This window comes from Takifugu rubripes, chromosome 1, assembly GCF_901000725.2.
Source record: "Takifugu rubripes chromosome 1, fTakRub1.2, whole genome shotgun sequence".
NCBI classification, from domain to species: domain Eukaryota; kingdom Metazoa; phylum Chordata; class Actinopteri; order Tetraodontiformes; family Tetraodontidae; genus Takifugu; species Takifugu rubripes.
In genome coordinates, this window is record NC_042285.1 from 1201543 (window position 1) to 1229042 (window position 27500).

Consider the following 27500-nt stretch of genomic DNA (forward strand, 5'->3'; position numbering starts at 1 on the left):
TTTACAGGAAGCTTTAAAGTAATCTGGGATGTCTTACTTCCTCCTTTTATCAGGCGGGCTTTGGGATGGCGGCAGCTGCGTTAGCGACGTGCGCGGCAGAACTGAACTAGCTGGGATGCTACCTGAAGGGTTGCGTAGCAGTCAGGAGCACAGCTAGTGGATGCTAACGATAGCGTGGAAGCTAGGCGCTGGGAGACAAATGTGGACTCGCTGACAATCAGGCTACCTGCTGTATCATCACCCATCAGATGGACTCAACAGATGTTGGTGATATCACGTCCATAAATCAGCACGCCGCCGCCGCCGCCCTCGGCGTCTTCAATCATCCGGGCTCTCCTCTGGTCGTTTTCTCTCTTATTAATTCTTTACATTCATCACCGACCGACCAAACGTGAGCGCCGATGCTTCTCGGTTTTCCTCTCCGCTCGTGTCGGATCAGTTTATTATTCACACGCCGGCTCGGAGGCCGAAGCTGAAGTGAAATGAGTTGTGAAGCGGCGGCGCGCGCTTGGCTGCGCAGCAGCTATCTTGTTTATTTATTTGTTTATTTATTTATCTGAGGCTTTGGTGCCCTGCAGCTTAATGTCCGTCCATCCATCCCTCTCTTTCCTTCGGCTGTAACATCTTCCCGGCACACGGAGGGAATTTCTTCACATTTGACACAAAATAAACTTGTTTTTTATTTGGTGAGAGCACAGAAGTAAGCAGCTAACGACTGTTTTAGCATGACTGTTACAAAGGTGAGGGGCGAGACAAGAACAGCTAGCTTCCGCGTGAGGTGCGGCTAATTTGCTGACATTATGACATTATGTTTAGCTTAGCAGCACAAACATTCCAAGTGTGTTTCTGGAACATTAACGGATGCAAAGGTTACGTCCCGATCGATGGAGACGTGAACGGGCTAGCGCCCTGCTAATGTCTCATAATTGCTCATTTAGAGCCACGAGCGATCGAACGTGCCAACGCCTCTTTTGGAATATTCGTTATAGTTGGAGGTCCGGTTTAGGGTGGTCTTCCTGGGTCGGCCCGGTCCGTTTACGCTAACGCTGGACTAGCATCAGGACACTTCCCGGGCTTCTGAGCTAAAGTTCTGCTCTATTTTTCTCCCCGCTCCGCCGCCTCCTTCACTCATCCTGCCACGGCCGCTCCAAGCGGCGCTCAGATTGATCCGAACTTCCGCGCTCTGCCCAGCAGCGGCGTATCGATCACGCGGGAGGTGGGAGGAGAGGCGGGAGGACGTAGCCGGAGGAGGCGCGCTGCCTCCTCGGCCGTCTCGGAGCCTCGGAACAATGATGAGCGAGGCAGGAGGAGACAGATGGAGGAGCTGTGATGTCAGCGCTCCCTGACAGGTTCTCTCAGCCGCGGCGGGAACAGACAGTACTTTCTCCGTGATGAAGTGAGGGAAGTGAGCGTAAAGGTGGGAATGAGGGGGCCGTCTCCGACCCCGGATCACCATCTGCCCCGGCGGATCCAAACAGGCAGATCTGGGAGAGCCGGGGTTTCTTTATAATGACATGAAGCTAACGCTAGCGCTGTTAGCCAGCACGCCGAGCGGGACGGGTGCTGAGTGAGCCGGGGTTTGACGTTCCCAGGAAGCTCCCGGTGCCCCGGCATCGGACACGCTTGCAGCCACGAAGTGGACGACCCCCCCCCCCCACCGACGCGCGCCGCTAAGCTAAACGCTCGGGCCTCGTTGATGGTGCCGGGTCCACTTATCCGCACGGATCTCTCCTAACTTAGTCTGGGACTGATGCTCGTGAGGTCTGAGGTCGGAATCTCGGGCTTTTAGAGGCCTTTCAGCTCCGCCCTGCCGGGATAATGGCGTCGCTCTCCCCGGAGGTCAGAAACCCTTCGTCTACCTCCTCCTTCCATCCGCAGGTGTCACCATCACCATTAGCCCCCCCCACGCCTTCAGAACCACCCCCCACCAGACCCTCCATCGCTCTGCCCTGTCACTGCCAGAGTCTCTCCCCCTTCCATCTCCCGGCTCCAAACACATCCTCTCCTCCGGCCGCAGCTCTTCCAGCCTCATTGTGAGAATACGGAAAAGAGCGCGGGGGGGGGGGCAGAAGGGGGGGGGGCAGAAGGTGAGTCCAGGGAGGGCATATTTTAGAGAAACTGGGGCACGGTCGGGATGGTGGCCAGAACTATCCAGACAGACTTTAGGAGGAGTTGTGTTTTATAGCTTCTAGTGTGGTCCGGGGGGGTAGGGGTGGGGGGGGGGGGGGTGTCTACCACTGAAGCCAAGTGCAGCTATCCACTGGCCTAAGTGGTGGGGGGGGGTCACAGGGGACAGCTGACCGCGAACAGAACCGCTGTAAAAACATGCAAACAAAGACAAAAGCTCTCTGCCTCACGCTCACGTGCGCGCCCACGTGCACGCCCGCACCGGTTTGCCCTCTGTTTCAGCCCAGCGAACAAAAGGAGCGCGGGGGGGGGGAGATGGGGGGGTGGGGGGGGGGTCGAAGCCATTAGGAGCCTTATTACTTTTTTATCAGAAACGGGAGAATCGCCTCGTCAAATATAGAGGAAAAGAGGAGTAAAAGTGGGAGGGGCCGGGGGGGGGGGGGGGCGGTGTGTGTGTGTGTGTGTGTGGGGGGGGTCAGGGGGGGTCGACATAAAAGCCTAATAGAGCTGTGGGAAGAGGCCCTGCTGGTGAAACCACACCAGCATCTGGAAAAAAGAATCAAATTCTTACACATCAGCTCGGTGGCTTGTAAGTCGCCCCCCCGCCCCCCCCCCCGCCGTCCCCAGCCAGTCCCTTTACTGTGTGTGTGTGTGTGTGTGTGTGTGTGTGTGTGTTGGGCTCCATTACAGCTTTTGAGGATGTTTAACTGTGTGTGCGGAGCGCTAATGCTAATGAACGGGCTGCAGCGGAGGACTCGGGGACGAGCGGATCGATGCTGCCGATGGCGCGCGCTTATTATGGGCTGCGGATTAAAGTGTTATTTACATTTAAGGCGTGTTTCCCAGTATTTAACAGGCCCGTATTCGCGTATAATCAAAGTAAAACGTCCCGGCTACGCAGCCCTGATGCGTTAGCTGCGTCAGCTATTAAAATAGCTTAGCATCATTCACTGATTTATTGATACGTCCCACAAGGGAAGGTTCTAAGATTATTGGATGCTTCAGGTAAGCGTTTTGCTGCCCCCCCCCCCAACCGAACTGCACCTGCAGGAGGAAACGCAGCATTTTGTGTTTGTCTTTCCCTGCAGATTAGCTAGCAAATGCTAACCCTCTTCAGCGGGGTCAGAGTTGAGCTTGCACTTCAAAGCCCTCGCTCCAGATTGCCCAACTCCCCCCCCCCCCCCCCCCCCCACCCCCCCCCGACACTCACGAGCTGGAGGGGATGTATCATCTTCAAATGAGGAGGCCTCTTATAGGAAGCAGGGCGAGCCGACTGGAATGCTAATTGTCCTGCCCGACTCCTGCGAAAAGCAATAAGAAATGAAACCATCTCAGCACACACACACACACACACACACACACACACACACACACACACACACACACACACACACACACACAGGGATATTGCTGTGCTGGTGTTTTGCATAAGTCCTCTGTTGTTGACTTGAGTCTCGTTTAAGAGTTGTGAGGCTCCGCCCCCCCCCCCCCCCCCCAGAACCGGTGATACCCTGATAATGCCGTGACCGGACCGTCCGTCAGAACTCCGTGGAGCTGGGAGAGGCTTCCATTCCCGGTGTGGAGTGTTAGCCGACCGAGGCAGCAGCGTGGGATGAGGAGCGGGGAGGTTAGCAGTTAGCGGCCCGTGCTAACGAGGGCTCAGAGGGGGGGTCAGTCCGGGAGGTCAGTCCATCCTCGCTCTCTTCCTCCTGTTCCGGGTCTCTTGGATCTTTGGTCCGCGCTCCCAAGTGGCAGCGGATTTGAAGCGGGGAGAACAGCCTGTGCTTAATCCATCTTTTATTCATTGATTTATTGTTCTTTTATTATTATTACTGTGATTCCACGGAGAACTCCCGCCCCCGCTGCTGTTGCCCTCTCGACATTACTCCATAAAATATTCCCACTCTCCCGTTTTATCCACTAAACGGCTCTGGAATATTCACTTTTGTGGCCATGTTCAGCTTAATCCCGATGCACCAAACACACCTGGACTCTGTTTCCCTTCGTCTCGGATCGATCAAACCACCTGTGGCCTTTCAGGAACGCCGCCTCCGGAATCTGCTCGCTCCCTGATGTATATCCATAGGAGCGCCTGGCGGAGGATAAAGGAGCACGGTGGCGTTTTCCACCCAACAAAGGCAACAAAGCTGCCTGGGATTCATTTATCTCCGGGAGTGTGTGTGGCGGATCCAGGAAAACAGAATCCCAATATTCGAGTCCCTAATGGAAATAAAGGAAATCCTGATGGATGCTTGAGGAGGAGATTAAAGTCTGTGGTTCCTGGAGCCTCCTGCTGCCCGTCGTCTGAGCGTTGGGGTCATTTTCTCGCATCCTTGGATCAGCTCGGAACGCTGCGAGTACGGAATCATCTCCACCGGCTCTGAGTCCGCCCCTCTTCTCCCCCTCAAAGACCCAGTCCTGGTCCCACCGGGTCCCGGGGCCCAAAGAGTTCTGATGAACAGTGAAGCAACATCCCGACCTCAAAGTCGTCACGATGGAGGAGATATTAGGCAGAATGTGTGTGTGTGTGTGTGTGTGTGTGTGTGTGTGAGTGTGTGTGTGAGTGGTCAGGGTCCACGTGCACGTGCGTCAGCGCTTCACGTTTCTGGGTTGAGAAACGTCCCGCTTCGCTCCGACTGCGGCCGTCAGTCAGAACCGACGACCGCCAACGGCGATCCGTCACGTGCACGCGATCCGTCACGTGCACGCGATCCGTCACGTGCACGCGATCCGTCACGTGCACGCGCGTGTTCAGCCCGCCTGACGACACGCTGAGGAACACAAATAAGGCGGCGGATTAGTCCTGGCAGGTGCGAACACCAGCGCCGATCATGTGTGCACGTCAGACATCCTGACACGTTCTCATGCCCCCGTCCCCCCTGTCCCCCCTGCCCCCCCCCCCCCTCCTTCCCCCCCCCGCCCCCATCACTGAGCCCCCCCCCCATGCTAATCCTGCAGCCTGGTGCGCGCTCGTTACGGCTTTGCTGACAGTAACAGCAGATCCGGAGCAGCAGGAGTAAATCTCAGGCTTAAACCCACGCGCTCCAGTGTCCCTCAGCACCTCCGGTCCTGCTCCTGCTCCTCATCCTCTCCGGTCCTGCTCCTGCTCCTGCTCCTGCTCCTCATCCTCTCCAGTCCTGCTCCTCATCCTCTCCGGTCCTGCTCCTGCTCCTGCTCCTGCTCCTCATCCTCTCCGGTCCTTCCAGTCCTGCTCCTCATCCTCTCCGGTCCTGCTCCTGCTCCTCATCCTCTCCGGTCCTGCTCCTGCTCCTCATCCTCTCCGGTCCTGCTCCTCATCCTCTCCAGTCCTGCTCCTCATCCTCTCCGGTTCTGCTCCTGCTCCTCATCCTCTCCGGTCCTGCTTCTGCTCCTCATCCTCTCCGGTCCTGCTCCTGCTCCTGCTCCTGCTCCTCATCCTCTCCAGTCCTGCTCCTCATCCTCTCCGGTCCTGCTCCTGCTCCTCATCCTCTCCGGTCCTGCTCCTGCTCCTCATCCTCTCCGGTCCTGCTCCTCATCCTCTCCGGTCCTGCTCCTGCTCCTCATCCTCTCCGGTCCTGCTCCTGCTCCTCATCCTCTCCGGTCCTGCTCCTCATCCTCTCCAGTCCTGCTCCTCATCCTCTCCGGTTCTGCTCCTGCTCCTCATCCTCTCCGGTCCTGCTCCTGCTCCTCATCCTCTCCGGTTCTGCTCCTGCTCCTCATCCTCTCCGGTCCTGCTTCTGCTCCTCATCCTCTCCGGTCCTGCTCCTGCTCCTGCTCCTGCTCCTCATCCTCTCCGGTCCTTGGCTTGGCCCCCGTTTCCTTGTTGTGGTCGCGTTCCTCTCGATCCTCTGAGGAGCAGAGCGGCTGATTGATGATTCGCCATCTGGCTGCGAGTCGTTGACGCCGAACTTCTTCATCCGTGATGGATGATCGGAGTGGAATCAACTCCTTCCTGTCGTCACTTCAGTTCCTGCTCGGAACCACTGCGCATCATCTTGCTCCCAGTAAACATCTCCACCTCAGGGAACGCTGAAGAGGGAACGCTGAAGAGGGAACGCTGAAGAGGGAACGTTGGCCTCTGACGTCGGAAGAGCGGCTCTTCGCTCAACGATCTCACCTGAGAGTCGGTCTCATACCGTCCCTACGTGCTAATCAAACCCGCGCGCTAATGTGCGCAGCTGCATCCATCACCTCAAGTTCCCTGAAGCAAGCGGAGCGTTCGGCGTTCCAGGGGGGCGGGGCCACGTTCCAGGTGTCGGCAGATAGCGGCTCTGCGGGAGAAACTGACCTTTGACCCGGTCTCAAACAGGAGCTGAGCAGCTGGATGGACATCGTTGCCGTGCGGAGGCGCGGCAGCGCTCTGTAATATCCCGTGGAGCGGCGCCGGGAGGACGCCGGGATTATCGTCCGGCTGGATTAGGGCCGGCTCCCTCCGCCACATCTGCTCCGCCACAGCGGCAGATTACAGGGAGAGCACATGCTCCGTTACAAACACACGGGCACAGGATGTAATCTCGTCAAGCGATTAGGATCCGTTTTGTCTCCCCACACGAATGAAAAGAACAAAGGACAAAGAACAAAGGAGTTCAAAGGGGGAGTTGTCGGAGGCCAGATTGGTTCTTTTTCTCACCTCTTAACTGGAGCCGCACGACATGGGGGGTGTAGGTCCGGACAAGGAGAAGGGGGCCACCAAGGCCGCAGCTCCTGGTGGCCCCCCCACTGGTCCTGCTGCCAGCTTTAGATGCTGGATTGGCAGCGTCTGGGTCCTGGAGCTCCTTTCATGCTCCTTTAAACACTCCTGCCTGGTTCTGAGCCGGGTCAGAGGTCAGCTACACACCTACAAAACAAGGATCGAGCAGGTCAGGGCCACATTTCATCATCTCCCACTTGCGCTGCAGCCTAGCTGCCTTTAGCATTTTGGTGGACTAGCGCAAGGTGACGCGCACGTTGCTCCGCTGAGCCATTAATTAGCCTAACGAGGATACGACAGTGCAGTTTAAGGTCTCTCGCTCTCTCTCTCTCCTTTAACAATAGTCCTATATTCCCTGCAAACAAACTTGTGCACACGCCATCTCCTGAACACACACGAACGTGTCTGCAGAGACGTACGCGTGCTCCCCGCCACCCACCGCTAATTAGCCGCTAATTATCCAGGCACGTGTAAACAATCTCAGCAGATGGCAGCAGCCGCGGCGTTAGCGCTAATGACCTTGAGCCGCGCGAGGCCGCGGGCTTCCATTCAGGAGCGGCCTCGCGCTTTACGACATGCAGCATTATCGTTAAATGCTACGCTCGTGCCCCCCCCCCCCCCCCCCCCATCCCGACCAAGGTTACCAAACCAGCTGCCATGAAGGCCGGGAGGTGGGTCGGTTGCATCTCCCACCATTTTGGTGGTTTCCAGGTCACCGCTGGGGGGTGAGTTGGATATGAACCACGCTGCCCCTGATACGCTCGCACGTATGGATTTACCCTCCTGCTTCAGGAGCATTTGCATCCTTTTCCCTGCTAAGGAAGCTAAGGAAGTAGCGGGACCTGCAGCCGAGAGCGACCCCGAGTGCTCTTCCACCACGCTTGAGGATCACGTGGGAGTGAGGCCGGTTTTAAAGTCATCGTTCACATGGAAATGGGATGTATACAACCAAGATGGGAGGTGGAAGTGGATCCTGTCTAATATTCATGGGTTTTTAGATCACTCGTGTTTCCGTTTCTCATTAAAATTCATCGTTACTAGCATGCTAGCGGGCAGTGATAGCGACTTCCTGAAGGTGTCCTCCATCGGGATAAAATCCGAGGCGTGGTTGACGGCGCGCGCGTCGCCATGCCGACTTATCGCCGTTCAGGAAGCGCGCAATTCCTCTGTAATGGAACGGGATGAAATGCTAACGCTTCACTTTAGTCAGCTAAGTTCTCTGGCTCCCTGAACAGAGGGATGAATGAAAACTGCCATGGAAACGGGGAATAATTACAATTTGCTCTTCGCTGTCCTCTGCCTTCCCTTTGTTAGCGTGATTCTTCGGTCTACGCTGACATTTCCTTTAATAGCTACTGGAAAAACCGCCTTAATAAAGGCGCCCGTCTTCACACACCTTTAAAAACAACAGTGGAGGGAAAAGAGCCCTCTCAGATGTTCCACCCCCCCCCCCCCCCCCCCCCCCCCTTAAGGCTAATTGGATCCGGTTCTCTCTATTTCCGTCTTTCCTGAAACTGCGACACTTTCAGTAAAAATGCTGCTAATTTCTGCGTCCCTATTTCCTCTGGCTCCGCGCCCGCTAGCTTCAGAGCTATAAAAGAGTGAAAGAAAGGTGAGCAAAGAACGACCCCCCCCCCCTTTAAATGGCAGAGGCTCCTCTCTTTGAACGGACCTCGTCCCTTCATCTCAGCCGGTCCGGCCCGGCTCCGGCCGTGGCCGTTCTGCCCTTTTCCTCACAATGGCGACGCTTTTATTTCCAGAACAATGTGGCTCAGAGCTCCAACTGGATCTCATCTGCATCAGAAAAGAAGCCTGATGTGGACCCGGAGGACCTCATGTGGACCCGGAGGACCTGTGTGGACCCGGAGGACCACATGTGGACCCGGAGGACCCTGTGTGGACCCGGAGGACCTCATGTGGACCCGGAGGACCCTGTGTGGACCTGGAGGACCACATGTGGACTCAGAGGACCACGTGTGGACCTGGAGGACCTCATGTGGACTCAGAGGACCACATGTGGACTCGGAGAACCACGTGTGGACCCGGAGGACCTCATGTGGACCCGGAGGACCCTGTGTGGACCTGGAGGACCACATGTGGACTCGGAGGACCACGTGTGGACCTGGAGGACCTCATGTGGACTCGGAGGACCACGTGTGGACTCGGAGAACCACGTGTGGACCTGAAGGACCCTGTGTGGACCCGGAGGACCACGAGTGGACCCGGAGGACCCTGTGTGGACCCGGAGGACCGCGTGTGGACCCGGTGGACCACGAGCAGCTCGTTTCCTCCCAAATTGTGACTTAATCCTAGAACTGTTGGCCTGTTTGCTGATGATCAAAGCCTTGGCTTTGATCTGGGGCTTTGATCTGGGGAAGATCCAACGTCAAAGTCCTTCCAGAATCTAGACTCCGGGTTCTGGAACATCCTTGAGTTGATTCCCAAAAAGACAAACAAACACCTGCTGTCACATGACCTCCGTGGTGACCAGACGGCTGCTGAGCGGAATTCAAAGGGCTGAACGGACACGTGTCGGTTGGTCCCGGTCCAGATCCCCCTGGTGATCTGAGGTGGTCCTGGTCTAAACTGGCCCCAGCACTGACGTCATCCCGGCTCTTCGGTTCCGGCAGGAACTGGTCGGAGCAGGAGGGCAAACTCATTTTCTGAGTGCAGCTTGGTACCGGGGGGGCGGGGGGGGGGGGGGTAAATCTTGTTTCCTTTGTTCTCGGGCTGATGAGCACCGACTCTCAGAGGACGGGGGGGATTTCTCCGGCGTTTAAGGCAGATTAGGCCGCCGATAAATCGCCTGTCGTGTTTGTTCTGCTCCCGTTTCCACGTCAACGTGCGGAGTTCTGCGGAATTCTGCGGAATTCTGCGGAGCGCCGAGCAAATGAGGAGTTTAAAGGGGCAGAACTGAAATAAAGCCACCCCTCCTGGCTCCCTCGCCACTCTGACCCCAGCAGAACGAGGCGCCTTCCGGCCCGCCGGGACCTTATGGAGCCTCTGGAAGCCGGAGGCCGGAGGCCGGAGGCCGGAGAGCCTCTCGTGTAAATGGAATGTGAAAACTGCACCTTTTTTTTTTTCAATAAAGTGTCGAGAGTCCGCCGACGGACAGACGCTCATCAAGCAGCAGCACGGACCTGTCAATCACCCCACAGCCAATATGGCTCCAATGACACAGCCGTCAGTCACCTGAGGGGGAGGGAGGGGGAGGGAGGGGGACACATGATCCCGGCGGGGCTGCGATGAGGAGCAGGAACCGGCGACGGAACTGGTTCCTGCTTTAGTCCCTGAAGAGGAGGAGAAGATGAGGAATGGGAGAGGATGAAGAACAGGGAGGTGCTGCATCAGAGGTCCGCACACGGAGCCGGTGATGGTCGGTGGACGGGCTCGTCCTGTCCTCGTTAGCGTTGTTAGCTGGTGCTTGGTGGACGGGCTCGTCCTGTCCTCGTTAGCGTTGTTAGCTGGTTCTTGGTGGACGGGCTCGTCCTGTCCTCGTTAGCGTTGTTAGCTAACCCGGCTGGTGCTTGGTGGACGGGCTCGTCCTGTCCTCGTTAGCGTTGTTAGCCGGTGCTTGGTGGACGGGCTCGTCCTGTCCTCGTTAGCGTTGTTAGCTAACCCGGCTGGTGCTTGGTGGACGGGCTCGTCCTGTCCTCGTTAGCGTTGTTAGCTGGTGCTTGGTGGACGGGCTCGTCCTGTCCTCGTTAGCGTTGTTAGCTGGTTCTTGGTGGACGGGCTCGTCCTGTCCTCGTTAGCGTTGTTAGCTAACCCGGCTGGTGCTTGGTGGACGGGCTCGTCCTGTCCTCGTTAGCGTTGTTAGCCGGTGCTTGGTGGACGGGCTCGTCCTGTCCTCGTTAGCGTTGTTAGCTAACCCGGCTGGTGCTTGGTGGACGGGCTCGTCCTGTCCTCGTTAGCGTTGTTAGCTAACCCGGCTGGTGCTTGGTGGACGGGCTCGTCCTGTCCTCGTTAGCGTTGTTAGCTAACCCGGCTGGTGCTTGGTGGACGGGCTCGTCCTGTCCTCGTTAGCGTTGTTAGCTGGTGCTTGGTGGACGGGCTCGTCCTGTCCTCGTTAGCGTTGTTAGCTGGTTCTTGGTGGACGGGCTCGTCCTGTCCTCGTTAGCGTTGTTAGCTGGTTCTTGGTGGACGGGCTCGTCCTGTCCTCGTTAGCGTTGTTAGCTGGTTCTTGGTGGACGGGCTCGTCCTGTCCTCGTTAGCGTTGTTAGCTAACCCGGCTGGTGCTTGGTGGACGGGCTCGTCCTGTCCTCGTTAGCGTTGTTAGCTAACCCGGCTGGTGCTTGGTGGACGGGCTCGTCCTGTCCTCGTTAGCGTTGTTAGCTAACCCGGCTGGTGCTTGGTGGACGGGCTCGTCCTGTCCTCGTTAGCGTTGTTAGCCAACCCGGTTGTTGCTTGGTGGACGGGCTCGTCCTGTCCTCGTTAGCGTTGTTAGCCAACCCGGCTGGTGCTTGGTGGACGGGCTCGTCCTGTCCTCGTTAGCGTTGTTAGCTAACCCGGCTGGTGCTTGGTGGACGGGCTCGTCCTGTCCTCGTTAGCGTTGTTAGCTAACCCGGCTGGTGCTTGCTGGACGGGCTCGTCCTGTCCTCGTTAGCATTGTTAGCCAACCCGGTTGTTGCCTGGTGGACCTGGGAATCCAAAAGCTTGATTTATTTATTAGGATTCCATCTCTTCTCTCCATCCTCCCTCTCCACCCTTGTTCCTTTATTATGGTTCGAGCGTCAGGAACTTTGTTTCTGGATCAAGCCTGAGCAGCAGAGTCGGACAGTAAATTGGCACTTCTGTTGCTTTAGCCCCCCCAGTCCCCGCTCCCGTGACCCCGCTGCATCTTAATTAAATGCAAAATGAGGAGAAAAAACACATTTATTGGAGACAAAAACCAGCCTGATGTTACGACTCAATTTGGGATTTTTACGCAGTAATGATGTGTAATCATTGGACATGATTAGCCCGAGAGGAGGGTGAATTGTGATTATTGTGAGGGAATGGAAAGAGGGGGAGGAGTGTGTGTGTGTGTGTGTGTGTGTTGGGGGGGGGGGGGGGGGGTTCAGAGAAAAGCAGAAGGTAAGATGAGCTAATTGGCTCCCTGTGCAGTGAAACGGCCCCGTCCATCCTGTTAGCTTTATTAAGACGTGTCCTTCATTAGGTCAGGACAACGGGGGGGGGGGGGGGGGGGCGGAGCAAGTGTCTGCATGCATGTTTACAGTTGGGGGGGGGCATGTTTATATATGCCTCTGTAGCAACGTGAGAATGAGAGGAACCAGAGACACCAACGGAGAGCGAAATGAGACTGTGTGTGTGTGTGTGTGTGTGTGTGTGTGAGACTGTACTCAGACTGAGCCTCCTTCTTTATGTACGCTGTATCGACACGCTTTGAGCACACGCGGGCCCCCGCCCGGGCGCCCCCGGTGGCCCCCCCGGCGCCGCTTGATGGACGGCGGACGGCTGTGACCTTTTCGCTTTATCTGCCGAGGCGAAAGTGTCGCACGTCGTCATACAGTCGGATAAAAAAATGAAGTGAGGTCCGACGTGACATTCAGCGTCCCGCGCGAGCTTTGTGTCAATGTCACCAGAGACACGGAATAAAAGAATCACACACACACACACACACACACACACACACACACACACAAACCTGTTAAAACTCCATTTATTGTTGGAACCAAACTAGCCTGTCCAACCAACGGCTCCAGGAATGACAAGGACTGTATAAAAATCCCATCTGGGGACTTTAAAAGCTCGTAATAAGGCTGTGAAGTGGAGCTTTTCCCCGCCGCTCTCCTCGCCACGGCCCCGGAGAGTAATGGCGCCCGCTGTCACAGTCGGCCCGCGCGTCGGCCATCGCTAATCATTTCCTCTTTGTGATGAAAAGTCAGTGAATCATTTTGGAAATAATTTGTTTCCGTGTTCTCTCCACTGTAATTATCAAGTGCGTCACGGGAAAAAAATAAAAAAGCGCTTCCGGGCGGCGCCGGGGCTCCGGATGCTTTGGAGCAGGAAAGACGTATACGTGGAACGCCGGTGAAACAGGAAAGTCCAATTTCCGGTGTGTGTGTGGATGTTTTGGGGGCTGCTGTTAGTCCAGCAGAGCTGAAAAGAACATTTTGGTGCCGTTTACTTACAAACGTCTCTACATGCGAATTTTTCAGGTTACGAAGCGTCTCAACGGGAAAATATTTCCTCTTGTTACAAAGGAAATTTCAGGATACGAAGGTCAAAAATACGCTACCGCTGCTACTCGCAGCTCGCGGAGTTTAGCGAACACAAACATGCTAGTAGCTGCTCTGCCATTGGCTATCGCCTAGCATCTTCCTGTTCCCATTGGCTAGGAGGGACGTCAATATGTACAAGTTTGTGTGTATCCCAGCGTCGCCTTTGTTTCACTTTTATTTGTTGTGGGTGTTCGTATGTTTGTCCATTAGGTGGCGGTGTTGCCACAAGTGTTAACATCCGTTGCTAGTAATGACGGCTAACGTAAGATTAGCCTGTAATAAAGTTGATTTTGTTCCTGGAGAAGCCTTGCACTGAATTCCTACATTTATTGTGCGGTAATGTAATTGTAACATGTATTTGTTACATGTTTTGATGCATTTTTATGATTTATAAAAAAACATATGTCCGAATTTTTGGGGGCTTGGAACGGATTAGGGCATTTACATGGAAAACGCGTCTCTATTTACTTAATTTTCAGGTTAGGGAACCAATTAAATTCGTAAGTAGAGGTTCCTCTGTATTTGCGCCCCCCCCCCCCCCCCCCCCCGATAGCGCCGCGGCGCGCAGATAAGAGCGCGTCTGTTCCGCACCATTTGGCTGCGGGGAGGATAATGAACGCGAGATGTGTTACTTTGTCGCTGACGCGTCGCCGTCTCGCCAGCAACACTCGGCCCCCGCACGCTCACGCCGGCGCCTGAACAAACAGCAGAACAAACAGGAAGGTGAACCCGCGCGCTGGGCGGCCGTGGGCAGCAGCAGGAGCTTCCTCTCGTCTCCAACCTGCTCGTGCATGATTGAGGACATTGTTTCCAGCGCACGCGCCTCGCCGGCGAGCAGCGGGTCCGCCGGGTCGCCTTCAGATTCCTCCCTCATTCGTTTATTCTCCTCTGGAATGAGCTTAGCTTCAACACGGGCGCCTCGATCCTCCTCCTCCTGGTGTTCTCCTCCTCGGATCTATTACATCCCATATTCTAGCTGCTGATTTGCCTCCGCAGCCACAACGGTGCAATATAGCGGCCGCGCCGCGCGCAGCGGTTTCTCCTGTCGGGATCTTGAGGGAAATTAAAAAGGCGGCGCAGTCGCACGCGTCCTCGGTGGATTCAGTTGTGCAAAGAAGGGAAATTGTCATTAAAGTAAAAAAAACAACAGCAGGCGTGTTGACGCCGAACTTTTTGCTCTTTTAAACGGCGCCGCTGCGGCGCTCGAATGTCATCATTCGCTGCTTCTTGGCGAGAGCTTGGCCCGGCGTGGCTAAAGGTTAGCGCGTGGATTTGGGATATTAAAAGAAGGCGCGCTTAATGTTTGAGCACGTTTGATGGGTTGGGAGGAGAGGAGGGGAGGGGGGGGGGGTGCCAAGACCTCCCAGATGCTAAAGCTAAACACGCGTCTGTGGTTGAAGCACCTCGATGGAGAGTCCTTCAGCTGCAGTCCAACTCCATCGGTCCGTCTCCATGTGGACCACCAGCGCACAGAAGTGCGTAGGAGGACGGGGCAGCTTGGGGGGCCGGGAGGGGGGTCGCTGCCCCCTCCCAGGAGGGAGGGTCGCTGCGGATGATTTGTTCTCAGTTTATTCAATTAAAAGAGAGTCAACGTTGGCGGAGAGCAACAGTGGCGTCGCTAAAGCTCCCCCGCTGCTTCCGATGCTGGCTGCCGACTAAATAAACACGATAAATGCACGTCCGTGGAGCCTTCGGGGGGGGGGGGGCTCCTGGGGGCCACGGAACAGAGGCGTGAGCATATATGCTGGCGACGGACCAGAGCAGGTGTGTGTTTACGCGTGTGGCGGCTCCGCGAGCGGAATGCTGAACAGCTGATTAGCTCCCTCCAATCTTCCCTCCACGCTTGCGTCCCGCGTGTGGAAAATCGACAGCTGCCCCCCCCCCTCTGAGGGACGGGCGAAGTATCCGTCGGCACGCGCGCTCACGCCCGCGTCCCCCCCGCCCGGGAGGAGGGGGCCGACCACTGAACACGACAGATTTTCACACCCAGCGGGACCATTAGCGGCGCGGCTGGAGAACCAGCAAACTTCCACCCTCATCAGCGTCACAGACGCGCGCACGTGCTTCCAGCACAGCTGTAGAGTGTGAGTGTGTGTGTGTGTGTGTGTGTGTGTGTGTGTGTGTGTGTGTGTGTGTGTGTGTGAGGACACCAATGGAGGCCAGAGCCCAGAGCTCCTGTCCTGGTCCCACAGGTGGATCCTCACCAGGAAGCTCCTCCTCCTCCTCCGACCTTTGCTGACTCACCGTTCCGGCGTTTCCCATGATGCAGTTCTGCTCGGCTTCATCCCATCCTGATGTTCCACCTTTGCTGTGATTTCCCTCCGGAGCCGTCGCACATGAGGAGAATTCCCTCTGCGACGCGTTAATTAGTCTTCCCCACTTAACAGCTTAACTGTGGTGAGGATGAGGTTTGGGATGGACCAGGACCAGGACCAGGACCAGGACCAGGCCGAGGTCCGATCGCACATGAGAAGGCTGCCGTTCTCAGCTTAATACGGGCGCCGCCGCCGCTCGCCTGATGCTTCCATTTTTACCGGTGGTGCCGGGCTCTTGAAGGTCCGGGACCTCCTTCCTCCGTCTCAAATTACCTGCTTTGATCTTTAATGTGCTTTTGATGTCTGTGTAATGTGATATTCTTTTGCATTTCCTCCGCCGGGGCTTCAGCCTCGCTCTGATTGGCCGTGGCGTGGCGCTCTAAAACACACATCTCAGATACCGCTCCCAGCGCTGGGGTCAAGCGTGACCTTTGACCCGGCTCCTACGCAGCGGCGGGGTTAAAGTCGGCGTTCGGCTGCGCCCCCCCCCCCCCCCCGCTGTGTGGGCTGATTCCGAGATAGCGCCGATGAGCCCCCGTGAACCCTTAATGAGACACAGATACTCATCACAGATCAATGGCGCCGTCGCCCTCGCGCCCGCCGTCCTGTGGGCAAACGACTGCGCACGTGCGATACGGCGCGCTCCGTTTGCCTCCGCCCCCCCCGTGGCGTCCTCTCCTTCTCCCTCTTATCTCTCCCATCTTAGATAAAAGCACAGCGCTCACCGCTGGGGGGCGATTAGTCTCGGCCGTGTCGGAGCGGCGTTTCTGGGCCCCGCCCCCCTCGCCTCCCTCCGTGGCAGGCGTGGAATTAACCCGCGCGGCGGCGGGAAGAGCGGGAAGGCCCCTCAGAGCCGCTCTTTTATCTGAGTTTTGCATCTGCTCAGCCACATTGTTTTCCTCCCCCCCCCCCCCCCATTCCCAAAGGATCCGGTTTTAACGGGGCTCCGCGCTGTCGGGGCAACGTTCCGAAGCTGCAACTTTCAGGTTGTGATGCGGATCAATACGGTTTGGCTGCATTATTCCGTCTCTGCCTTTGATCTGCCATACATATTTATCCCCGACGGCTGGTTTCCAGAGTTCACCCGAAGCCGCGTTTATAAATATGGATCCGGACAAAGCCCGGAATTCTGAATATCAACGAGCGCGCGAGCCTCTTGCTGCTCACATGTTGCTAACAGCTTCTGATTTCCTCCATTAGTTTTGCTTTTATCGTATTCACTACGCTTTCATCTTTTTTGCTTTGATGTGCTGCACGCGGGGGTCCAGATGTTCCGGGCAGGAACTGAATCGCTCTTGCGGTTCAGAGGAGGTCCGTTTAGGATTTGGGATTATTCTCACACGCTGATCGGCGTTTTCGACCTAGACGCTACTTTAGCGTGTTGGCTAACGGCGCCTTTGAGGAGGCGTTATCGTCAAATTGAGCGTGGACGAGGGGAAGCCTGAGTAGCAGATCCGGATCGGAGTGTAAATCATCTGGCTAACGCTCATCCCTCCCGTCCCCCCGTCCCCCCGCTCTTAGTAGCAAATACCAGCACTATAGATCATTCTGACAGTTTAATCCCGACGCCTGATTATCAGTCAATTTGATAATTATCTCGTCCAACCACCCAATTAATGTGTTCTATATTTACAGTGGTCGCCCAGCTAGCTCAGCGTCGCCGCGTCATTTATCGAGCGTCAGACGCCCGAGGAGTCGGGAGCGACGCCCGTGTCTCCGTCACGTGACCCGTCACGTGACCCGTCACATGACCCAACTCTGTGTTCTCCGCAGACGACGTGCCCCCCTACTTCAAGACGGAGCCGGCCCGGAGCCAGCTCAACCTGGAGCGCAACAAGGTGGTGCTGACCTGCATGGCGGAGGGAAGCTGGCCCCTGGAATTCAAATGGATCCACAACAACACGGAGCTGACGCGCTTCTCGCTGGAGTACAGGTCAGGAAGTTCGCCGCCGCGTGGGCGCCGCCGCCGCACATGCGCGGCTGACGCGCTAAACACGGGGAATGCTACGCATAAACAACACCTGGCACCCGGGTTTTCCGGGCTTTTTTCCTGACTTCCAGCATTCCCCAACTTGTGTAATGTGGCAAACGTGGGCTTATCTGAGTGGGGGGAGTCTGCGCGGGTGTGAAGGGAGCGCCGGAGGAGTAAACCGGGGTCCGTCCGATGCTGATAAGAGCGGAGTGGGAGCGCCGAGGTTAGAGGGCCGGGAGTGACAAACACGTGTTCTAACCATTGATTAAAGTGGCCCAGCCCGCCGGCGCCGCAGCACCTCATTGGTTTTTTGTCGTGTGACCGATGGCGCGATGGAGCGGCCGATTTAACGAGCGGCCCGCCGACAAAGCTGCGGCGCTCTGGTCGGGTCGATGCGTCGCGCTGCGTCAACAAGCCCCCGTCTGGCAAATGATTTCCTTTTTGTTCCTACTGGGTCAGTTTAAGGGGGGCGGAAAAGCCTCAAATCCCACCTTCATGCTCAACGTTAGAGCCCGGACGGAACCAGAGGAAACCCGGCTGCTCAGGCTAGCACCGCTCGCTAGCCCCGCTCGCTAGCCCCGCTCGCTAGCACCGCTCGCTAGCTCAGCGCGTTGGGGGGCCCTTCCCTCCCTGCAGCCGTAGTAAATGCAAACAAGACGTAAACAACCTGAAATCCATTCTAATTAATCAGCTTCAACCGCGCTCTGATTGGCCGACAGGCGCCGTTCCGGCGCCGCCGGACCTGTCGGGCGGCCCAAAGCGCCACAGAAAGGAGGTTTTTATCTCCAAGGGCAGGTGGAACAAGTGCCCGCTCACACGCAGAGTGTATCCATTTATTTCCTGCTGTATTCCAGCCACTTCCTGCATGCTGATGGCTTTCTCTGTGTGTGTGTGAGTGTGTGTGTGTGTGTGTGTGTAAACAAACACACTCGCGATGATTCTTATTCTCCACGAGTGTTTGAGCAGAGCGGACCCCATATTAATGAGGTGGTGCTCCAGGTCCCGAGTGCTGCTTTAAATATTGACACAGCGTGACTTGACCTTGTGTCCTCTGGCAACTGATCAATACCGCTCTGAGCGTGCACGTGTGTGCGCACGCGCGCGCGCGTGTGTGTGTGTGTGTGTGAGGCCATTGCTATTCAACGTGTGCCTCTGCGTGCGCGTGTGTGGTGAAAGTGAGAGAGACCCAACGATAAGGGAGTCGGCGGTACCGATCGGCGACGCCAGGGAGCGAGCAGGTCACATGACCTCATGGCGTCCCCCGACCGCGTCACATGACCTCATGGCGTCCCCCGAAGCCGCGGTCATGTGGCAGCGTCTGTTCGGAGCGAGGGTGGCGCGATGATTACCAACACCCTTACAGATGTTTCGTTCCTGTTTTTGGATGGGGAGTCACAATCTGAGCCCCTCCTCGCGGGACAGCGCCCCCTGGTGGAGGCTCCTGTTATCTGCCGCCTTATCAGCCAGACGCTGATTCTCCTTCTGGCATCCAAGATTGCAATATGGCCACGTCCTCCTGGGGGTTCACCTGGAACACCAGCAGCAGCGCCGCATAAGAACGCGGCAGCTTAATTAAGTGTCTTAATTAATGGGTAAACCTCTGGAGTCTCTGCTGACTGGCAATAAAACAGGAGGCTCAACAAACAACCGAATGAATAACAACAGGAAGTCTTCTCATCTAGAATTTGGTCACAGAATCGAAACACAAAACAGCGCCTAGCAAGCGGCTAATTCATCCAGCAAAAGAGGTTTTTTCCTCGGCCAACTGCTTAGAAATTTCCCTCCTGCGGTAAAAATACGGTTATTTATGTTTTGCGAGTGTTCAGACAGAGACGCCCGACAGGTTTCGCCTGAGAGCGGACGTAGATTTACGGCTCCCCGCTCTCCCGATCTGGCCTTCATCTCTCTTCTTTCGCTTCCATCCACTCGTACCTGAAGAGCCCCCTGAGCAGGAGGGGCTTTTTAAAACATTTAATTTAACTTTGAACAGATAATTTCATGGTCTCTCTGAACAAATTACCACAGGTGGGTGCGATTCTACCCCGCGTCTGCGGGACGAGACGATAAGTTCGGCTCTCTAACGAGATGGAAATGAGGCGGACGCGGAGGCTAAAGGGTGGCAACCGTGGCCTGCTGTGATATCCAGTCTTGTGAGGACATTTCTGAGCCACCTAGTCAACTCGGGGGTGGGGGGGGGGGGGTGGGGGGGGGGGGGGGGGGGGGAATAGTAAATGAGCTCCTGTATATTTCTCTTTTATACGGTTTTAAGCGCTAGCAATGTAAATGAGGATTTCCAAACTAGCATTAGCACGTGCTAAGTGATTTGGATCTTGAGGATTTTCTGCCAGGAACAAAAACGACACCTTTACTGGAATGAAGGGAGAAAGGGCAATTAAACCATGAGGTGGGGGTCGGGGGGCTGGGGGGGGGGGTCCTTGTGTGTGTCTTATTAAGTTTTAGTATTGTTGCACCGTTCTCGCAGGTGCTGCAGATGCACCTGTGGCGGTTTTGGACGCGTGTTGAAGCGCTAGCAAAGCTAACAGGCGTGACGTCGTGTCGCTGGGAGTTTACTGCAGCTAATTTTCCGGCGTTCCCTCGTCCCCCCCATCACTGCGTCGGCCCGCCACTCCTCCGTTTAATCATTTCTCCTGAGTGGGGCTAATTAAAGGGGATCTGACAGAGCGCGCTGACCACGGGAGCATCCATCACTCTCTGTCCCGCCCCCCCCGCCGAGCGCCCCAAACTGCTGCCGACACGGACAGCTCCGCGGAAAGGTTAATGGGATTCATTATATAAAGGGACGGGAAAGAGCGGCTAAAGTCACCCTGAGGGCTCCCAGCAGGCCTCCGCCAGGTCAAACGCCGGCTCCGCCTCTCAGACCACCCCCCCCCCCCGGTTCTGCTCCGCCCAAACTGTCCGCCGCTCACAAGCCCCGCCTTCCACCCCACCCTTATCTGACCTCCTCCCACATCCATAATAATTTGGTTTATGGGACGTATGAAAGACGTTTCGCGTCGTTAATAAAGCTCCTGATTAGTTGATTAAGCCTGAACAGACTTTGGGCAGAAGCTCGTTTGGTCCCCGGAGTCGGACCGGCGCCGCCGCTAATGAGATCCGAAGTCGCCTCTTTTCTTTCGGGGGAGATAATAAACATGTGGCCGCTTGTTACGCAGCTTCAGCTTTTGTCCTTTCGCCACTTTCAACGCGCAGAAACATTCGCGAGGAATCAAATTAGCCGTCGCGGCTAATAAGCGCTGCCAACAGAGGCTAGCTGGAGAGACATTAGCATGTTAGCTGATTTCGTATCAGAGGCCAGTTTTTGTTTACAGATTAGAGCATCACAGGTCTTCATTTCCCTCAGCTCTGCGTCCAAAAGAGACTTTTCCTTCAACAAACCCAGCTAGCTTCCGCGTTTTAGTGACACGAGCGACGCTACACGGCCGCCGTTCCCGCCATCCTCACCATTTCTCCGTCTTTTCCTCTTTCCTGACCTGCTCGGTTGCTCTCTTCTTTCGCGCCTCCTCACTTGCACTTTCTCCAAACGCCAGAGCAGAAAAGGAACCGCAACTGCCGCGGGGTTACTATAGAAACAAGCACTTCTTAGCAATAAGAAGTGCACTTTGCTGCCTCGACAAGGCTCGCCTCACTCAGGAGGTCTCTGCTTTGACAGGAGCGCGGAAACGTTCCCAAAACTGGAATTAAACGCGTACGTCTCGCCGCATGCTAACCCGAAACGAGCATTTTAGCATGCGGACGCCATTAATTAGCTCCTGAAAGAGAATTACAAAGATGAAGCAAAAGGGACAAATATCCGTGGAATTGATCCGTGGTGTCGGTACTTTGGGAACGGTCAGGAAAGGCTCTTTGGAGCCGAAGTTGGTTTTCCTGAATTTCGACTTCCTGGTTGAAAAATCCCCGTTACAACAAAGGTTTTTCTCTTTGTGAAACAGAAGAAATGTCCGCAGATTTCTCTCGCTCTCTTGAGGACACGACTTGTTTTGGCTCTTTCCCCCTCACCGAAACCTTGTTTTCACGTCTTTCTTGTGGGTTTTCCGGGATTTCCCAGCATGGCTGCAGCATCTGGGAAGCGTTGCGGTGTTATTTTTAACCGGTGGAAGCAGCAAAACATCAGATATTTCCCCGGTCTCCTTGGATTTTAGCTCGTCTGACAACCTTTCAGTAGTTTTATGCATCATTTTGGCACCTTTAAACGTGCATCCAGAGGGAAACCGCAGGTCAAATAAACGCCACGCTGCCCCCACATGGCCAGGAGGCAGTACTGCATCTCTCTGCAGGTGTGTGTGTTCTACCTGTGTGTGACGGTGTGTGTCTTTGGGGAGCTCCTTAACTGTGTTTGTCTCTGGAGCATCATTATGATGTGAATAAACAACAGCTAAACAGCGGCGTCCTCGGCGCCCCCGATCCTTCATTACTAGCAGATTATTCCAGCTTTTGTGTGTTTTTGTGCGTTTTCAGCACTTAAACGCTCACAAGTGTGCAGAGGCTCCGTGTTTGTGCTTCCCATTTAGTCTTAATTAGTCTTTCAGCTCACTGTGATTCACAAGAGCCCCTCTCCCGTGTGTGTGTGTGTGTGTGTGTGTGTAAAGGTACGTGATCCCGTCTTTGGACCGCTCCCACGCCGGATTCTACCGCTGCATCGTGAGGAACCGAGTGGGCGCCCTGCTGCAGAGACGCACCGAAGTCCAGGTGGTCTGTGAGTATCAGCGCCGGAGGCGGGTCTGAGGATGGATGAAGGGGCCTAGGCGTGTATGGGTGTGTGTGTGTGTGTGTGTGTGTGTGTGTGTGTGTGTGTGTGTGTGTCTGAAGGACTTTACGGGGACGGTCCAATCAAACCCAGACAGCTGTTCCTCCGTCCTCGTTAGATTGATATTGTCGCGCCGATTGTTTTTTCCCGTCTTTAATTTTAACGCCGCCGCTGTTTACTCGTCCTCCAGCAGCTGTCGTCCCGTGGCGAGCGGCCCCCGGCGGGCGGCGTGCTCGCTCTCTGCGGAACGTCTCCCATCGCCGCCGCGGCGGCAAACTCTGACAGTCAGAGTCGCCCCCCCCCCCCCCCTCGCCGAAGTGTTTGCCCAATTTCCCTACATGGCGTTGCCGTGGCGACCGTTCGGGGGCATCGCCCGTGAGGCTGAGTTAAGGGCGCCGCCGGAAGCAGCAGAGGGGAGAAGTTCCCCGAGGGACGAGGACGCCACGGTCCCACCTGCAGATCAAAGCCGGGATTAGTTCGACTCCCAGATTTTGTCGACGCTCCGAAGCGCCGTCCAGATTACCTCCTTTGAGCGGAGCGCCAGGAAGAGCGGCGATCGATGCGCAGGAGCAGTCGGACACGGGCGGGTCGGAGCCCCGCTGGCTGATCCCGGCGTTTCCCGTGGAGGTTGTTAGTTCTAAACCCGTGTTTGATGTCACATCAGCAGTGCTTCGGGAACACTGAATGAGTCATCCCATCCCCTGTGGGCGCCATGGCAACTCCAGGGAGCAGCTCGCAGTTGCTCCCAAAAAAAAAACGGGACAAACTTCGGAATCACAAGCTCACGCCTGCTTCCCTGTCTTTGCAGTTATGGGAAGCTTCGAGGAGGGCGAGCGAGCCCAGTCCGTCTCCCAGGGAGACGGCGCCGTGGTCCCGGCGCCGCGCATCCGCAGCTTCCCCCAGCCGCAGGTCACCTGGTACCGGGATGGACGCAAGATTCCTCCGAGCAGCCGCATGTGAGTATCCGCTGTGGGTGGGAAGCTGCCGACAGGCTCCGTGGACGCCCCCACGTGCACGTGCACGTGCACGGCCCAGGAGCACGTCGCACCTCTATTTTAGTCTCATAATAGCACCGAGAGTTCGATACGAGCCGGCGGCGGCGCCGCGACCGCGTCATCTCAGTTCTCTCCTTCCCAATGTGTCGGCAGCAGGTTCGGAATTTTTTCCCCGGATTGGAATTTTGGCACCAGGAGGCAAAGGTGAGGTTTTGACCTCGGGGGGCCCGGCGACATCGTTAACCGTCGATCCCAACAGGCGGAGCAAAGGCTGGTCCCCGTTCCAGCCAGGATCGGGGTCGCGGGCCCAAACCGAAATTCCGAAACGTGACAGATGCTCCAAAACGCCGTGAGCGGCGGGGAGAGCCCCGCCCTCGCCCTTATAAGGCGTCTGTAATCACACCCTGACCCCGGACCGGGCGTCGTTAAGAGAAAGGTCAAAGATCCGTGATGGGAGCCGGCAATCAGGGAGGTCATTGTTAGCAACGTTAGCATCGCTTGAGTAATGACGGACAATCGCTCCGGCCTCCATCAGCCTCCCGTTCCTGTCGTTCCTCGCTGCCTCTCTCCTTCCTTCCCCCCCCCCCCCCCCCGACTCCTTTGGTCGCCATTATCAGCCCCCCCGCTGCGTGCGCTTCTTCTCTTCCTGCCCTCCAGCTCTTGGAATGTTAATTCCGCGCGCGCTACCAAGGTCAGTGCGAGCGATAACTGCTGACCTTCTCTTTTAGCTTTTCACTGAAAATCTGTTAATTGAATTTGACTCCACGAGCGCTGATACCGCGGTTGGTTTGAAGGAGACGGCGCCAGTCGTGATAAACGCCGCCCGACCGGCGCCGTTTGGGCTCAGCTCAAGCAGACAGAAAGTCCTGGCAGCAGGAAGACCACCGTGAGGTTCTTGTGCTCCCGGAGACGATCAGCAGATCTGGAGGCTCCTGCTGCCTCTGCTCTTCCCAGGTGTTCCCAGGTGTTCCCAGGTGTTCCCAGGTTCCTCAGGTGTTCTCAGGTGTGCTCAGGTGTGCTCAGGTTCCAGAACCACCATGAACGGACCCGGTCAGCAGGTTCTCAGGTTCAGAACGCCGCCGCACTTGATGACAAGTTCTGTTTTTTCCCTCTTTTCAGTCTTTTATTGGCTCCAAAACTCCGATTTTCTTCTGTTGACGATTAAACGGGACTATTTTCGACGCCTTCAGCCCCCCCTGAGCAACAGAACGCCCCCCCCCCCCCCCCCCCCCCCGCTGCTCCCGGTCCCTTTTGTCTGGCTCGCTCTCTTTGTTCCATGTGGCCCAACTGTTGTTCTCGGCGTGCACGCCAACCCTCATGCACTCTTTTTATCCGCACGCCCACCAGCTCGCCACTTCTCCCTGGAAGGTTCCCGCCTTCGCGGCGTTGCTCTGACCGGGCGGGTTCACGGCGCCGCGTCCTTGTTCGGTTCCACCTGACGTCTGCGGTGATGGAAGTCAAAGAGAAAAAGGCCCGGTTGGGCCCCAGAGGTCGTTACTCCTCCTTTATTGAACGGGACTCTGCTGGCTGGGATCCTTCTCTTTCAGCCGGGGTGATTTGTTGGGTTATTCCGGAGACGTATTCCGGTGTCTAATCAAAGTTTCCTCCGGTAAACACATTCAGGCTGCACTCGCGTCCTCTCCACGGCTGGTTTTCTCTCCCAGAAACCTTCCGCTGACACCCGGACGCGGATTTATCTGCATCCACTGAACATAAGCCGGCGGAAGGGTCCATTAAGAGGCAGCAGAACAGCGTGTGACCTGCAGGAGGCGGTGGGAGGACGGCCCGGCTCGCCGACGCATCGCTATTCCCCGGAGCAACCCAGCCGAGGCGACGGATCCATTAATGGTCCCCGCTCGGGTCCTGTCCGTCTGCCATGGATTCCCCATTAGTCACCGCAGCCCGGCGTTCCTTCCTCTACATTTTCCTTCCAGAAAGTTGCCCAACGTTTGTCAGACCCACGGCGCTGAAGCGGTCCGTCAGAACCGGCGGTTTGGAAGCACTCTGGCCTCTCTAGGGATTAAAAAAAAAGGCCTTCCTCTTGACTTTATTTTTGTGTCAGCGTGTGACCTCTGGGGGGGTGGCCGTCATTTTTGTCCGGTTGCCGGTTGCTTTTCTCGGCACTCACCAGCTGTGACCACCAGGGGAGCGGCTCGACGCTAACGGCGAGCTCCAAATCTCCGGCTCGGACCCCGGTGGGAAAACAAGGGCTGCTTTTACGAGCCACACCCTTCCCTCCTCTCCTCCATCCTTTGTTTTTTTGTCTGTTTTTTGTTGTCACGGCAGCGGTGAACTCCTCCTGCTGTTAGCATGGCTGCTATCAGACCCCCTGACGTGTGACCCTCAGATGCTGGTGGGTGTGATCCAGTCCCACCAAAACCCTCATATTTTATCTGAACTGGCTACATGGCTGCAACACAGAGTTAGCGGAGATGCTACAGGTGCTAGCTAGTTAGCAGTGACACCAGGATCCCTGCTACTCCTGATCACATTCCCATTAGCCCTGATTACCACGAGATCAACGGAGGGCAACATGTCCGCCGCACTTTAGTCGCGAGACGACGCCATCTTAATTAAAAAAGCCACCCTGGATCTTTGTTTATTTAATTTCTCCGCAAAGCAATTTATTAGCAATAATGAAAATTGTGGAGGAAAGGAGCAAGTGTCAAATGAGAAATAAAAAGCTCCGCCACTGTTTCTCATCACTATTGATTAGGGCGCTCCGGCATCAGCCCGGCCGTTCCTGGAAATTCTCCCTGCGTGACAAACGTAGCTAAATTGATCCGTGAGGAAGTAATTGCGTGCGAGTCCTGAGGCTCCGCGTGCAGCAGCTCTTCTGAGCAGATGTTCCGGCGTTCCAGCAGGCAGCGACGCTCCGCACGATCACAATAATAATCATGATAAAGGGAATCAAGATGGGATGAGGCGGAGGAAGAGGCAGCCACATAAACGATGGTGCCAGAGGGAGACGGACACACGTGTGCACATGCTCGTCCAGCGTTCCCACGTCATAAATCCCCGGGAGCGTGCCGAGGCGCCGGTAGCGTGGGGACGAGAGACAGTCAAGGACAGGGAGAGAGAGGGTTTAATGAAAAGGCAACAAAAGCAGAAGCAAACACGCGCTAATTAGCCATTAGCTAACTTTTAAAATGTCTTGCCAGGCACAAGCAATCATTCCAGGAAACACGGATTATAATCCAACGATCCAGGCGAACGTTCCGGGTGAACGAGCTGACAGGAAGTGCACCTAGACGGTCGGGAACAGGGCCGCCGCGGGTCTAAAAGGGGATTTTGAAACCGGTGTTGCTCCATGTGACTCGCCTGCCTCACACTCGTGTCAAACACTTCCTAAAGCGGCAGCTAGCGTCCTCCTTTTTTTTTCCCGGGAAGCGCGGCAGCTCTTTGGACACTTCCGTTCTGCCCTTCATCCCAGCAGGCTTCCATAATTCATGGCTGTGTGTCCAGGATGTCACCGCTTCGGCGGACCGGCATTAAATATTTACCACAGATCATAAGCAGCAGCCGCTGAGCTCTGCCGGCACCTTTAGGAGAACTCGGCATGCCGGAATCCCAAATGAGGCCGGCCGGCGTGACCGCGGTTCCTCGGAGATCTTTGACAATCCATCACCCCGGAGAGAGATCCCATAAATCTGCTGCCGTAAAGGCTGCCGGCCGAAGCACGTTTCACGGGCGCGCGCGTGCGAGCGCGTCTGTTTTCAGCCGGTTTAACCGGATGCTCCCGGATTCCCGTCACATCCCGGCCTCCTCTGATGAGCCACAGCGGGGACTTCGATCCTCGAATGGAGGAAGTAGATGAAAGAGTGCAGCGGGAGAGTTTTGCTCTCTTTTTTAGAAACAGCCACAACTTTTAAGAAATCAAAGGTTGCTGTTTGTTCATTATTGACCTCCGAGAAAGTTTCTCCCTCGCCGAACTATTCCGAGATGATCACACGGAAGGAGCCGTTTGTTCCGGGCAGGACCCGAACGCCGCAGTGCCAGTTCTGTTCACGGTCTTCATTATGAAGTTTGGGGTCCCCTGCTGACATTCCTTCCTCTTCATCTTCCTCACAAAACTACAAACCTCCACCGGAAATCAAAGCCAGAGAAATTTCCTCAAATGGGGAACAATTAGGCTACAAAATCTGCGCACGAGTAAAACATCCATATTCTGGCCAAAGCGCTGCCGATGGCCAGAAATGAGTTAGCATTAGCGCCTATCTTCTTAGCTAGAGTGCACCAATACTGCTGAATGCTAACGTTAGCATTGAAGCCCGCAGAAATGTCACCATTTCAAACCCAATTGTGTGCGTTCGTGTCTTCGGGGGAACAAACTTATGGAATCGACCTGTTCATCTCCGGAAGAGCGGCGCTGAAAAGGCGGGCGGGAACACGCTAACGACACTTCGCTAAACAAGCGCGCGTTGTTGGGGAAT

At 55.9% G+C, this 27500-nt stretch overlaps 1 protein-coding gene across 1 annotated transcript in view; it reads left to right on the forward strand.

The window, feature by feature from the left end:
* The window catches only part of LOC101068579 (protein sidekick-2), a 134141-nt gene that overhangs the window by 76661 nt on the left and 29980 nt on the right, over positions 1–27500 (forward strand). The window contains 3 exon segments of the mRNA XM_074084926.1: positions 17109–17268; positions 21915–22021; positions 22881–23028. Of these exon segments, the coding sequence (XP_073941027.1) occupies positions 17109–17268; positions 21915–22021; positions 22881–23028 (415 nt within the window).